At 32.2% G+C, this 16,011-nt stretch overlaps 1 protein-coding gene across 1 annotated transcript; it reads left to right on the forward strand.

Moving 5' to 3' along the window:
* Positions 1-8,484: 8,484 nt before the first annotated feature.
* Positions 8,485-15,780, forward strand: LOC149939201 (uncharacterized). Its single transcript, XM_090179043.1, has 5 exons — positions 8,485-8,813; positions 11,276-11,436; positions 12,720-12,813; positions 15,072-15,174; positions 15,528-15,780. The coding sequence occupies exons 1-5, from the start codon at positions 8,714-8,716 to the stop codon at positions 15,778-15,780; spliced, it is 711 nt and encodes a 236-aa protein (XP_090035169.1). The 5' UTR covers positions 8,485-8,713.
* Positions 15,781-16,011: the final 231 nt, after the last annotated feature.

The raw sequence follows: 16,011 nt of genomic DNA on the forward strand, positions 1-16,011 counted from the left end.
AGATAATTTGGGTTTTTCGAAATTAATGAACTATTGTCCTTTTTCCAAAATTATTTATTTTAGGTTTTTAAAACATAACAACTAAATTAATCTGGTATCGCAGCAGTTTTATCACATACAATAGTTTCATCGCTGCCCAAATCAGTTTGCGTCTACAAGGTTTTTGCGATCAAAATTGTTAAGACACTATTGAGTTAAAAATCATTCATATCGGATACAATTGCATTTTGATACATCAAGAATGTGTGTATTTATGTTTGGGAAGAACGACTTTGTTTAAACAAGTAGCGGGCATTATGGTCGAATTTATCCCCAACAGTCGAAAAATTCAGTCAAACTGGATTGTAAAAAAGCTTATTTCAAGCGATCTTATTTGTAGCATATTTTTAAACTTTAAAAACATTAAAATAAAATAAAATTCCGTAATACAAAGACTAGATACTTCATGGCTAAAATTTATTTATTTACATGGGCGAGCTTTCGGACCGTGGTCCCTTTTCAAGCCGAGGATTACAAATTCTAATGCCATAGCATATGAAACTTTTCAGCTTAATTTCAACACTTTCTAAATCTCCCGCTTTATGTCGTGTAAAGGCTCAGATTTTATTGAGCATAACGTGAAATATTTTTGAGAAACAAATGTGTTTTGTTTAATTTTAAACAAAAGGACACACTTTAAAAAAATTATATTAACGCTCCGGCCAACTGCTTCCATTAAGTTAATAAAAGTTAAGCATGCAAGTTTTAGCCAAACATGGAGGTTATTTTCAACGGCACGTAAAAGCCAAAATAAAACGAGTAATATTGGGCTTTTAGTTTTCTAATTATAGATTGTAGCACGATTTAGTAAACTCCTTTAGTGAAAATAAATTATTTTGTTAGAATCTTCTACAATGCGAGGCAACTTTATACCTGATCGATTCCATGTTGTAACGCAGATTATTATAAATTTTCAAAATCTTGTAGACCCGCTTGTCGGAGGTTTAAGAAGATATTTGCCAGAGATCTTTGTAACATTTAATTTTTTAAAAGAAAAATAAAATATTGTATATATCAAATATTGTGTAAATCAAATAGTGTATAAAACCAATATTCCGTAAATCAAATATTGTATAAAAGACCACTGAACATAAAAATATACTAGAGACTCAAAATAGTCGGAGCTCGGATTTTTTTTTCATTACACTACTGCGATCTCTAGTTTTGCTGCTGATGCACCCTTTATTACAATACAATTTTTCGAATTTCATTTTGATCATGTTAATGTAACATGATTATTATTTAAAACGTGAAAAAAATAAAATTATATATTCACCGACGGGATGTATATATAACTCGTTACGTGGCTTAGGACTAACAACTGTCAGTAAGTTGTTACTAGTCTTTAGAACTGCCAGGTTGTGATGCCTTTTTTGACGAATTAACTAAGGCTTGTTGAAAATGGAAAAGCTTTAAAAAGTAAAGATCTGTTTTTTTTTGACAATTATGATAAATTGAACTTGTAAAAGTTAAGAATGTACACAATTAAGCTACATCTACACTCCATCAAAATTCACATACACATTTTTGAGGGATGGCTTTACTTTTTACAGAATCAGAACATGTAATATCTGTAGATAGTTATTTTATGATTTGAGACCTTAACGCGTTATTTGCTCGTATTGACGCTCTTCACAATAGCCCGGATATAAATTTGTCAGTAACAAGTTTCAATTTCTGTTACTTCCGATCACTCCACGATATACTCATATTTTAAATCATTCAGTGTCATACTCATGCAAATTATGTTGCTTATGCAGTTAGTATTCATTAGTGACTGGCCTTCCCCATAACAGCTTTCCTTGCGCAGTTACCCAGCTGATCATATAAAAAGATATATGAGAGGAATTTCACATCATTTCGCAATGTACCGACGTTATTCCCGCTTTTTTCCGAAATGTTTCATGGTCATTGTTGTATTATTCTCTTTCACAGTCAATATCTGAAGCTTCTTCGGTTGAAGTATGTGAGAGACAGTAGGGAGGAACTCGAAATACGATAAGATCATTTTATCACAGAAGCCTCAACAATGAAGATAAACCTTTTGATATGTTTAATCAATAATTTTTTTACTATACAATTTAAAACGTTTAATAATAGAGTACATCACTTTTGTATCCTGCTCAGGTAATGTTATTTCTTATAATTTTTGGTATCTATTTAATTTAATCAGTCTTATACCAAAGTACAAAGTTTAGCCAGAAATACCATCAGTAGACCGGTACTGTAGAATTTGGTTTAGATTTAAATTAATAACAACTAAATTATATATAAATGTATCCTTTTATTATATTTTTTCTAATTTTATTTTACTATCGCGTTTAACTTGCTCTATCCTAACTCATTTTTTATCTTTTTATATTACTTAAATTTTATTTAATAACGATGTAACAATTTGATAGACTGAATTTACGCTTAGCAGTTCCTTAGATCAGCTGAGACAACAATCTTGCTCTGCTGGAAGCGTCTTCCCGTGTTTCTCAGAATTGAGATTGCTGCTTTGATGAATGCACTTGGAAAATTAAGTCTAATAATGATCATGCACAGAGCAATGACATCAGTATTCTTTGAAATTGTAGCTTCATTAAAAATAATTATTTCTCTATCTCTTAGATGTGCATGAAGTTAAAGAATAAAATATTTTAAGTTGTTCGATTACCAGATAAGACAAACTACAATTAAGTACACTAGATTCGAAATTCCCTAAATAGGCGCAACTATTTTCTAAAAGGTTTTCATTTCTTAGGAAGGCAAAAACAGCGCGACGGCTAGCGTGTAGAGAAAACCATCTTATTTTAGGTCTAATGCATTTTTCGTGATAACGGTATTTAAAAAACCAGCATTTCTAGTGACCACGGAATCGTTTGAATTTTAAGGGTGGGACTACATAAGTTTTGGGATTCGGTAAGATATGCCTGAGTCCAGTCAGGGAAAGAGCTGCTACCAGAAATTTTAAAACTATTCTGTGGACTTCTAAAGTTTTAAGCTCAAGCGGCAAGTATTGCTGGAAAATAATTATTAAAGCGCCTATTGACCAATCTCAAGAAGTGAGGCGGTTATATTTGTACTCCACGCGGTGCACATAGGCTATCTTATAATTAAATCAGCCTGGTAGGGCTGAGTTACATAAGGTCTCAACAAACTTTTCTATTTGTAAAATTAGTAAAACCAAAAGCAGGAAAGTTAATAGTCGGACCGATAAAAAATTAAGACTTTTAATTTTTTATTAAGCATTTTTCTCACCAAAGATTCAGAAGTCCTATTCACAATTGTTCTTACTAACAACATCAACGGGAATCCCCCTAGAAATTTCATAACTTGACGAAGTTTAACTGACATAGTGTATTTAAATTTTTATTTGGACTTCAAAAATTTAAGCCTGACAATTGTTTGTCTCTGGCTAATTATTTTTGCAATAATTTGAGTTACTAGAGTAGACAACCATACGAATAACTCAGAGTGGTCTACCTGGTGGATAACGAGATATGACGCGTTAAATATGGGGCTAATAATTTTGATGATACTAAAATAGTCATAAATCAAGTTCTAATTATTAAAGTAAAATGATGTACGAAATGTATTATGTGAGATATAGCTTCGTCTTAACTAGATTTCCTTTAAGAAAATGCCTTCCAGTTTTCAAGCCAATTTCCATAACCCATGTTCATTTACGTATGATTATAGCCTTTGTTTATTTCAATAATGATTTTATAAAGATATTGTAGAAAATAATTTATTTTATGAAGCAGCTTTCGCCATCTATGATTGTTGAACTTTTTATGGCTACGTCCACTATCTTTTTATATATTTATATTTGCGTCGCGAGTTTTACCATATCACAAAAATCTTTTTGTTGATAAATATTTCGCGGAAAGACGGCAGACCGTCAAATCCAAAAATTGTTTATAAAATGATATTTGTATATACATTAGAACTCTCGAAGAACAAAAAAAGCATGTAACGTAAAAGGGGGATTTTCAACAATTTTATCAGTTAAAAATATTAAATTTTAATAATAATTTAATACAATTATCTAAAACGTATGTTATTGCTGCAATCAGTAATTTTAGTACAAATACGATATTATCAAGGCGACACAATTTTAATAATATACAATTGATAATAAAAAATATTCTACAGTGCTTTTTTAAACTTTACAAACGATAATTTAATAAAAAATGTTAACAATTTTCGGCCAGAGTTATCTATTTTTTTCCCACTTTAATCGAGTGTACCGTGTTTTTTTCACTTCACAGAAGGAATATTCCTTTGATTTTTGGTAATTTTTGTTGAAATTTAGATCTAAATCCCTAAAAAATATCAACCCCCGACGTACACACGCACTACTTTAAAATTTAATATTTTATCAATTTACGGTTTCAAGGCTCAAATTACAGAAAAGGGTTAACATTTCTATCTGATAAATATGTACATCTATTTACGAAAAAGTTAAAAAATTTAATACAACTATTTTCAAACATTTATGAAAGAACCTAAAATATACATTATTTTTCAATTATTCCCAAAAAATCTAAATCTAAAATATCATTAATATTTAAATCAAAAGTCAAAATTAGGCCAGAGATTCCAACAGTAGACCGGTTCCGCCCTTTTGCGGCTCATCAGTACTGTGTAGGAACTCGCATATAGGGCGCTCTGAATGTGTATTCATTAATATTCGATCGTTGAAAGGTCACAACTTACGAGGAGACGACCCGAGGTGGTTCTCACCGATTTGGTTCAAAGTTGGGGGATTGTTAGACCTAGATGTAACATGAAACCAGTTAAAGGGAAAGGTTACGCTGGGCTTCCGTTTTGCCATGGCAACCAAAAATGTTTTTGACAACATAAAATGAGAAAATGTCTATGTAAAATAACATGCAAAAATGATAAATCCTAAGGGTCCCCCCTGTGCAAAACTTCAATAAATCAAAAATAAAATTATTTTAAAAAAAATTAAAAAATAGTAAATTTTACATTTTTGGATTACTTTGGACAAATAGGGGGAATAAAAACCATTTTGGATGAACTCGAGCTAATTTGAATAAATAGGTGGAAATTTTAGGTATAATACAAAATATTTGTAAAACTTATGTCGTGATAACTGCCATATATTTTCGCCGATAAATCATAAAATTTCTACATTACATTATCTGAACGATATTAACAGATTTTTAAATTTCGATAGAAAAACAACACCATTTTATAAAATGGCGGATACAAATATAAATCATGGTGCAATAAGTTAGGTAATTTGTATCCGATTAGCCTGAGATTTTCTACGTTACATTATCTGCCCGAATGAATTCGTACTATAGATTTTAATAGAAATCCGACACCATTTTGGAAAATGGCGGATATCAATAAAACTCATCGTGCGATAAGTTCCGTAAATATTCGTCGATTAATCAGAAATTTTCTACATTTCATTATCTGCCCGAGCTAATTAGACCTATGGGTTTTCCAATAACTATCCGACGCCATTTTGAAATATGGTGGATATAAATATAATTTACAATGCGATAACTGTCGAAATTATTTGTCGATTTACGTGAAATTTTCAACATTACATTATCTGACCGAATAAATATGCCCCTTACACTGTGATAGAAATCTGACGCCATTTTACAAAATGGCAGATATCAATATCTCAAAATGCGATAACTGCCGAAATTATTTGTCCATTAATTTGAAATCTGCCGTTTGCAAAATAGCGCATAACAATGTATCTCTTGATTGTTATTAGAAAAATTTTCGGAAAATTTATTTAAAATGGGTATATTTCGGCAAATTCAAATAATATTGGATAAGTTCTTATATCATTGGGTTAACTGAAATAATTAAGGTTAATTTTACATTAAACTTGGAAAGGAATACATTTAGGTAAATACTTATTATTTGGATAGAATGGAATTACATTGTCGACATTCATATAGATTGGGAGAAATACAAAGTATATTTGGTGTTTTTAATAATATTGAGTAATTTTGATTACATTGGAACAATTTTGAGTAAATTCAAATAATATTTGGTTAATTGAAATAATAGTATTGTGTTTATTTATATAACATTGGTAAATTGAAATAATATTGTGTATTTTTGAATATATTGAGAAAATTCATATAATTTTGTTTACAGTCTATTAATTTTCACTAAATCCAATTTATATAGTGTAAGTTCATTTACCATTGGGCGACTTATAATAATTTTGGTAAGTTTATATTATAATATATTATTTGGTTAATATAAATATCGAAAAAAGGGTATATTATATTTTGTAAATAGACGAGTAAAGAAATCAGCTTTTAAATTTTTGCAACGATTTTCCTAGGGAATTGTGGGAAGGAGAAGATAAAGTGATTGGCTATTTCAGGGGTCTACACATAACCTTACTACTCTTTAATCAAATTAGTAAATATATATTTCCCTAGTTACCAATAATTTCCCTAGTTACGAATCATATCCCGAGTTACCAATAATTTCCCGAGTTACCAATAATTTCCCGAGTTACCAATAATTTCCCGAGTTACCAATAACTTCCCGAGTTACCCATAATTTCCCGAGTTACCCATAATATCCCAAATTACAACCATTTTCTGATTTACCAAACATTTCCCGAATTACCAATAATTCTACAATGCCAATTGAACTAATTTAATAATATTTAAATTTACCCAAATTATGCCTAAATGATGAATTTAACCATAATTATTTTATATTAATCCGATGATATAAGAACTTACCCAATATTATTGGATTTTGCCGAAATGTATTAAAATTTACCTATTATATATGAAGTTTCTTATAATTTTTTTATAACAATACGAAATTTATCGCACCAATGGATACAGTGATGTGCGTTATTTGGAAAAACGGCGTATTTCTCTCAAAAGAAATAGGACTGATTTACTAGGTCTGAAAAAGAAAATTTCAGAAATCAGAATAGTTGACGAATAATTACGGAACTTCTCAGACATGCGCCATTTTGCAAAATAGCTTCGGAATTCTTTCAAAATAGAAAGGACTTATTTATTCGATCATTTAATAAGACAGAAAAATTCAGATTTATCGTCGAATAATTACGGAACTTATATGACCGTGAGACATTTTGACATCCGCCATTTTGCAAAATGGCCTCGAATTATATAAAAATTTATAGGATTAATTATCTTTAATTGGTAATGTAAAGTAGAAAATTTCAAGTAATTGGACAAATAATTTTGGCAGTTATCGCATTATGATATTTGCCATTTTGTAAAATAGCGTCAGATTTCTATCACAGTGTAAAGGGTTTATTTATTCGGTCAGATAATGTAATGTTGAAAATTTCACGTAAATCGACATATAATTTCGGCAGTTACCGCATCGTAAGTTACATTTATATCCACCATATTTCAAAATGGCGTCGGATTATTATTGGAAAACCCATAGGTCTAATTAGCTCGGGCAGATAATGAAACGTAGAAAATTTCTGATTAATCGACGAATATTTACGGGACTTATCGCACGATGAGTTTTATTGATATCCGCCATTTTACAAAATGGTGTCCGATTTCTATTAAAATCTATAGTACGAATTCATTCGGGCAGATAATGTAACGTAGAAAATCTCAGGTTAATCGGATACAAATTACCTAACTTATTGCACCATGATTTATATTTGTATCCGCCATTTTATAAAATGGCGTTGTTTTTCTTTCGAAATCTAAAAATCTGTTAACATCGTTCAAATAATGTAATTTAGAAATTTTAAGATTTATCAGCGAAAATATATGGCAGTTATCACGACATAAGTTTTGCAAATATTTTGTATTATACCTAAAATTTCCACCTATTTATTCAAATTAGCTCGCCCAAAATGGTTTTTATTCCCCCTATTTGTCCAAAGTAATCCAAAAATGTAAAATTTACTATTTGTTAATTTTTTTAATAATATTTTTATTTTTGATTTATTGAAGTTTTGCACAGGGGGGACCCTAAGAATTTATCATTTTCGCATGTGTTATTTTACATAGATTTTTCCCATTTTATGTTGTCAAAAACATTTTTGGTTGTCATGGCAAAACGGAAGCCCAGCGTAACTTTTCCCTTTAACTGGTTTCATGTTACATCTAGGTCTAACAATCCCCCAACTTTGAACAAAATCGGTGAGAACCACCTCGGGTCGTCTCCTTGTTAGTCCACCTACCTTTTATCTGCCTTTACATTGCTTTGGTAATAACATGTTTGGTTTAATTTATATTTAGCCCTTCGAAACTGTTAAAACCTCAAAAGACGTAGAGCTATCTGAAATTCAAACATTATTTTTTTAAATTTAGTGTTTCGTACCTTATAGGCAAATTTATTTAAAGGCCTTAAACATAATACTTTTAATTTGCAGGTTCGTTTGGTATAAGAAACTAGGATTATGATTATTCGTAGGGGACTCCCATGCTTTGTGCTCATATTTGTGAAAATATTAGGACTTTTACAAAAGATATCCGTCGAAGCTTTCGATGCCAACAGTGTCAATTTAGAAACTGACAAAAACATTGCGTTGCAAAATAGCATCCTAGAAAATGAGCAAGATTATACGGAACTTTTATTAAATTAACATATTGTTGTTGAGAAGTTAGTTTCGAGAATTAGATATTTAGGAGGCACATTGCCTCTTTTTCAAAGAAACAAAAATGGAATGGATATCTCCCATCGAACCGAAGTGAAGAATGTCACTCAGTGCACCACCGATCTGCAGAATCTATTGGCATCAAGTTCTGAGAAATGGTTTCTTCCATGTAAGCAAACTTATTACAATAATCAAATTTGACGTAGTTTATTTTTAGAAAAAACGCTCTGCGTCTATTCGGTACCGACTTTTAAGTGATTTTGTAAAACTTTTACATGATCATTGTGCTACTAAAGTAAACATTTCAGCCAGACAGACCAACAGTAAACCGAATTTTTTTTAATTTCGAAAGATTTAAGTTTGGCTCAACCAAAGAAATTATTTTTATTATTGAAATTTTATTTTTTGCTAATTAGTTATTTAGCTAATTCTTCATGAAATCATACGTACGACTCACCAATTAGCCTACGTGGATAAAAATAGGGTCCCACTAAATTGGTCTAAGACAGTTGCGACAATAGTTCCACGATGGTTATTTTGGCACCATTGGTGATGATTTGGGAAATTGAGTATTCCGTCACGCAATAAAAATTGCCCTCATCGGCTGTTAGGATGATACTTGAGCACTTTTGGCTCGCGTGGCATGCATGGTTTGCCACCACCCTCCTACGCATTGTAACCCGGCCACCTGTATTAATGACTTAGGCTTAACGTGGTGCCTTGGGTATTAGCCTAGCAAAAATAAAGAAAAAAAGAAACTTTGGATCGTTCTGTACTTTATCCACAAAACACTGACAGAGAAGTTGTTTAGGCGTGGATAGCCGGCATCGTTTAAGTCCTACTTTTTGAAATTGTTCATTCACAAAAAGTGGAAGCAGCTGAAAGTTTTAAAAAACAACTTAAACGTAGTTAGAATTTATTTAATTACCTGTTCTGCCATGTCAAGATGAAGGTTTTGCACTATCTCCCGAGAAGGTTGAAGTTGCCCACTCTCTCGTAAGCGCCAGTCCACAGCTTCAAGCTTTACTCTATTAGGTACCCTTCTTAGAGGGAAGTTTTCTTGGTACAATCTCCAGGCCACTTCTCCTCTTCCTTCGGCTCGTCCGTACAACAAGTGTATATCCGCGTATTCAGCGTTAGAAAAACGTGCCATCAATATCGCATACTTCCGAACAAACTTTATGATCTTTTGATATCCGACATTGTTTTTATCATTTTATTGCCAAGAAACAGCGATCATTTAATGGAAACAATTGGGTTTAAGGAAGAAAACTGACTTCACTTTTACGGTGAAATCGATATTTTAGGCCGATTATTAAAGGCTTATTAACTCTGAAACGTGTCACTTAAAATCCATGGTTCACAAGACAGTTTTATCTCATGGAGACCCATAGAATTCGCCTTAAACGTTTCGGTAATCTTATTGTTAACGCCTTGTATAAAACTAAATAAATTTTATTTCAATAATTTGCGCTATTAAGTTAAAAATTGCGAGTTGGTGTTGCGAAGAACTGTGGTTAAACCGGTCTTATCAAGGATTTAATAACAAGAGTGTGTAGTGTGATTGGTTCTGATTCTGTTAAATACTTATTTTCCTCTAATTCTCGTACAACATCTACCCTCAAAGGTTCTCGCTGATTTTTAAAACACCTTGTTTTAGAATGAAAAGGCGTTGCGAAATATATTTACAGATTATAGTGGCTTACTATTTAAATATCACTTAAAATTTTAATTTTGATATTTAACCTCCCCAGCACCTGGGGTTATACGGACGGTAATCCTGAAGTGTAGTACAACTTCGCGGCTTGGCAGGAAAATCGCACTCTTTGAAAACCGTCTTGAGTCTGGGAGTGTTCGCGTTTCAATTTTCATTCCGTTGCCGACCAAAATCGGGAGGGACGCGGGGCGGGGGTTGACCATAATGCTTCGAAGATCACAGACTCGTTAGTCAGAGGGGCCATTTGGGAGATTTGGCGCCCCTATTGTTCTCATTTTCATAGTACAATGCAGCTTATGTAAAAAAAATAGAAAAAAGTATTTATATCGTGTATAATGGTCTGGAATTCGCGTAACAGTTGAGATTTGGTTTGCGGATACATTCATTTTAATTTGAGCGATGGGACGTCAAAATACCTGGGAGCTCTGGCGTTAATTCCTCCTAGTAACTGTTTATTTGCTAGGTCCGTTATTTAGAACGCTTACTAAAAATCGTATTGCATTGGCAAAGGTTATGCGTTCGAAATGAAAATTTTGAAGCGCTTTTGATAAAAGTGTATTTGGTAATGGTTAATCTTTCCAGGGTTTGTTTAATACTTTATAAACTTCTAAATCTCCAAGAGGTAGTAAGGTATTTAGATGACTGAGAATCTAGAATTCTACCTTCCTTTAAGGGTCGCTCTTGAACGGGAAATATAGTGCCTTATGATTCAATTGTCGAGTTTAAATGGTACATGGGCTTCGAAATACGAAATAATATTATCGCCTTCTTGGCTCACTAGTTAGACATATGTTAAAAAGGATGTTTTTTTTCCTCGAAAAAGTGATTTTATTCAAAAACTATGTTTTCTAGAAAGTTGAAAGTCACTATTATTTCCATAAGTATATATACCGGAAAATAATTCTTTATTACAGTAATTGACTCCTTTGGAAAGCCTAGCAGTGGAATTTCCAAGGGAGCAGTTTTCTGGCCAGGTGACTTCGACCAATGCCAAAGTATCAGATCACCTAAGACCGATTTATTCCCAAATGGATTTAAAGGACAATATTGCCTTATGAACTTCGGAATACAAGTCGTAAATTTATTTTTCATATATAAACAAATTCCATGGCAGTTTGAAGCAGAAACGTTATAATTTCCGTTTAAAAAAACTACATTTACATTTTATTTCCTTTTAAATGTTGTTGGCCCATCCATAACTATTTTAATCGACCTTATTTTTCCCACTCCCGTACATTTCTTGATTTTTCTTATTACCACCCGGCCACCTAAATTTATGGCTTTAAAGGTCGCTTGCTGACTTAGGCCTAAGGTGGTGCCTTGGGTATTAGCTTAGCTGATTATTATTATTATTATTATAATATTATTATTAGGATTCCGGTATTGCTAAAAATTATGAAAGTGAAATTTCAGGAAGCCGCAAACCCAGAATAAATTGTTAGCTCAAAATAAAATTCATTGAAACATGTTGTTTCCCTTCCATTCCGTTGCGGATTACAAAAATGAAGTACAATGTTATATTTACTTTTATTTTTTAACTTAATACTTTTAATTCGAGCTTCCCACAAACCACACAATTATAAAAAAAAATCCGGGTGCACCACTGCTACTAGAATTGTAGTTTAAAAAACGGATAATATTGAAAATTTGGAATTTAAGTAAATCTCGTACTAGAATTAAAGTTTAAAAGTCGGATACTATTGAAAATTTTGAATTTAAGTCAATCTCGTACTAGAATTTAAGTTTAAAAGTCGGGTAATATTGAAAATTTGGAATTTAAGTCAATCTCGTACTAGAATTGTAGTTTAAAAGTCGGATAATATTGAAAATTTTGAAATTAAGTCAATCTCGTACTAGAATTAAAGTTTAAAAGTCGGATAATATTGAAAATTTGGAATTTAAGTCAATCTCGTTTTTAAAGTGTATAAATCAATATATAAGTGTGTTGTTTAAACATTTAAAAATTATCCTAAATACAACTCTACCATTGCAACAGTCTTTTGGGGGAAATAATTCTTTTTATTTTGGCGTGGTCACTGAAACTCTTGGTTCCGTCGAACGCAATAGTATGACTCCAATTTACGGCATAGCTTTCAAAAATCGATGAGTGATACGCGTTACTTGAACTACTTAATGAAGCAAATAGCGATCGCCGACTAGCGAGATAATGCATGATTTGTTCTGATACCCTTCCACGAGGGGCTCTCTAGAACAATGTAATTTAGCCCTAATTTAAAAGAATATTTACTTCAAATGACATTTTTGGTCAAAAGAGACTAAGTAAACTAAATATAGTTGTTATAGGAATTTTGTTATTTATTTATCATTTAAATATGTTCACGTTTTATTTATTCCAAGATATTCACTTCACTGGTATCTGGAATATGTGTTCCTAATAGCTGCGGAAATGCCGAACTAAATGAAAACCAAGCCACTTTGGCAAACCTTTTAAGTAAGTGACTTACTCTAGTTATATACTAAAGAAAATATGAAGAAAAGTCTAAAAACAAGATATTCAAATTTTAACCTAAAAAGGAACATATTTGAGTTACTTTGAAAATAAAGTTTTGCAAATACTGCAATTTAATAGTTTTTGAAATTATATCCTGTTATTCCTAAGAGTGGTAAGCAAAAGTAGTTAAAACGTAAATTGTTATTCTGAATCTCTTTTCCCTAGACTGTGCCACAAATCTTGTCAAATCAGATATTTTTCACCTGCCCAAATTATTTTGACAGACTGCAGGAAATGTTGGCTAATCGGAAATTATTATTCTGTCCCTATCGTTTCCGCAGATTATTCAATTAAAATTGCCGCAAAACTGTACCAGGTGGAGGGGCAAATAGTTTTCGCCTTGTATAGCAAACATATACAGCGTGTCTTTATTTGATCAGACTGGGCACTTTTCTCAAACTATAATATGTACCGTTTGAAGTTTTCAGGACATACGTATTTTCATAAAGATTTTCATGTTGATGTACAAAAACTTTCAAAGAGAAGGTTGTAGAGCATACTGGAAAACGTACAAATAGAGTTGGTACGGTCGGCAAATATAAATATTTTGGAAAAAATTCAGGTCGTGAAAAAACAAGTTAGTTAGTTAGTCTTCCAATTAAATAAAGCTTAATTTAGGCATAACACAAATTTTCCAATTGTTAATATTTCATTTAATCATAAACAACATTACCTACAAATTATAGGTGAGACTCAGTTATACGTTCGTTTGCTTCAATATTTTCACTCGCCTTGAAGAAGGTCTCAAAATGAACGATGTATCATATTGATAGTGACTATTTGGAAGGCATGAATGATTCTCTGGCGCAGATCTTTGAGGTCGAAATAGTCGTCTCTTAAATGAAGCCCGGATAAAAAAGATTGAGCGGTTATATAGTTCTGGTGATCTTGGAGGCCACAAAACGGATACCGCTGTTGTCAGTGCATCGCTTAAGGAATGCAGCCTTAAATTGAGCTACAACAACTTGATTTTAATGTGGTAGTGCACCATCATGCTGAAACAATAGTCGCGTGTATTTCGCCAGAGGAATGCCGTCCAACACATTGCTATTTCGGTTTACAATAGCTCATGTCAATAATTCGATCTTTGACCTCACCTGCCTGTACGTTAAGTCAAAATTGGACTCGATGATGGTGAGCGAATCTACAATGAGATATAACATCGTCCTGCACGTGTAACTTTTTTTATTGAAAAAGTTATCTCTGGAAAAAACATTCATCATCGAACTTCACGAGTAGATTTAGAAAATCCGGGTTCTCTTTCGTCAAGATGCTCAGCCAGTTACAGAAGTGATAGCGACGATCTGTGTCTCCATCGCGAAGTGCTGGGTTGAGAGTTGCTTAAGACTGATGGAAGTCCTCCAGACTTAGTTCCTGGTTTAGCTTATATCATTACTTGCACTCCTGATACTGCGTCGTGGGTATGCAACAAAATAGCCCATAAAAATGGCATCTACTGTAGGTCGATGTGAACCACACTTATTTTTGGTTGTTGTTTTTTGTTTCTGTTCTTGAATGAGAAAAAAATAAACCTCTGATACATTTATGTTATGCTAAAAATGTTTTTCATTAATGTGCCAGAAAAAGCTTATGACTCATATGAGCAATTTTCTATTTTTATCTTTGTGAAAAATGGGTCTTTTTCAACCCATCTTACGTTATTTGTACAGCATGAAGTATGATCTATGACTTTCCCTGAAAAAGTTTTCGTCTCTCATCTACCAGTCAAAAACAATCTAATTAAAATTCCCAACTTCATACGTAACCACAGAAAATTTAAGAACCCTACTTATTATAGTTTTTAGAAAAATGGCCTGGTAGAGCAAACTCAGTCATCCTCTATCTCTAACTTGAGAACTATCACATACCTTCCAAGTTTTAAAACGGTGACTAAGTGCACTGCATCACGGATGGAATGTACAAACTCTACATCGTACATCCTATAGATATTTTATTATTGAAAAATATTTAGATATGCATTAGTAATGATGTATTTCCTCGCACTTTTTCTTCCAACATGATTTTAGTAACATAGAATAAAGAATACTTCTCTAGTTAGAGATACGCTAGGAGAACTAAAGGCAATAAATGTCGCTAGATAACTTGGGCCAAGGGTGTTGCTTAGTTGATTATTATTAAGAATCATTAATGTATTTTTATTTTAGTACTTGAATGAAATGCTTTTAATTGATTTTTAGGTGAAATTGAGAATATAAAAATATTCGGCAACAAACCTCCAAAAATATCTTTCGATTGCTTACCAGCAACGTTATACTTAAGCTCTTCGGCAATTACTTGCATGTAAGTTAAACAACTGGATTTCGCATAGTTGCTAAACCTTTTATTAATTTTTCATTTTGGGTCTACTATCAAGGAACAATTAAACAAAGCAACGCTTTTCGATTTCGTTGAATTTCGCGAATTGATTGCTGCGTATATTTTTGAAGTGTTTTATTTGATTTTGTTTGGGTAATTTCAAGTTTATATTACACAAGGTTACTATAAAACTTAGGTTATACATAATCTGCCTTTGTTTTTAAAAAAAATATAATATAAAATTGGAATGCAGTCAAGCATTACTTTTGACTAATTTTCACGAAAATATCTAGGGACGTTATTGTTAATGAGATTCGTTGAAATTTTGTCGTTTTTAGTGTTTTTCTAGCCTTAGTCTTTGGATTAACGGCAATTGGAACCTTGTACGACCTTAAAAATTCACACGATTCGCCACACGTAAACGTTCCTTCATTAGAATTGGCGGCCAACAAAGATGCAAATAATGATATCCTTACCGCTGAAAATGGAAGTAAAGAGGTGATAGCAATCAAAAATATATCAGTTACTTTAAATATTGGTAAGTCCGTAAGAAAACTTTTAGAAAGCCCATTTTACGTTGCTGGTTATTAAACCACGGCATAAACCATGTACAACACCAGTGTTTGTGGTTCTCAAATTGAAAAGGTTAAAAGTTGGGAAAAAATAAACGAACACTAATATTTGGATTGCGCTTGTCTGTTGTGAATATTTTGTCTATCCTATTTTATGGATTTTTGGTCCTTAGTTTCAAAGGACATAACTCTAATGAATGGGAAATTTGTCCTGATTATCGAGTTCTTTGTGTTTTTTTCTTTCTAAATG

Source organism: Leiobunum rupestre, chromosome 6, assembly GCF_980474605.1.
Source record: "Leiobunum rupestre chromosome 6, qqLeiRupe1.1.hap1, whole genome shotgun sequence".
NCBI lineage: Eukaryota > Metazoa > Arthropoda > Arachnida > Opiliones > Sclerosomatidae > Leiobunum > Leiobunum rupestre.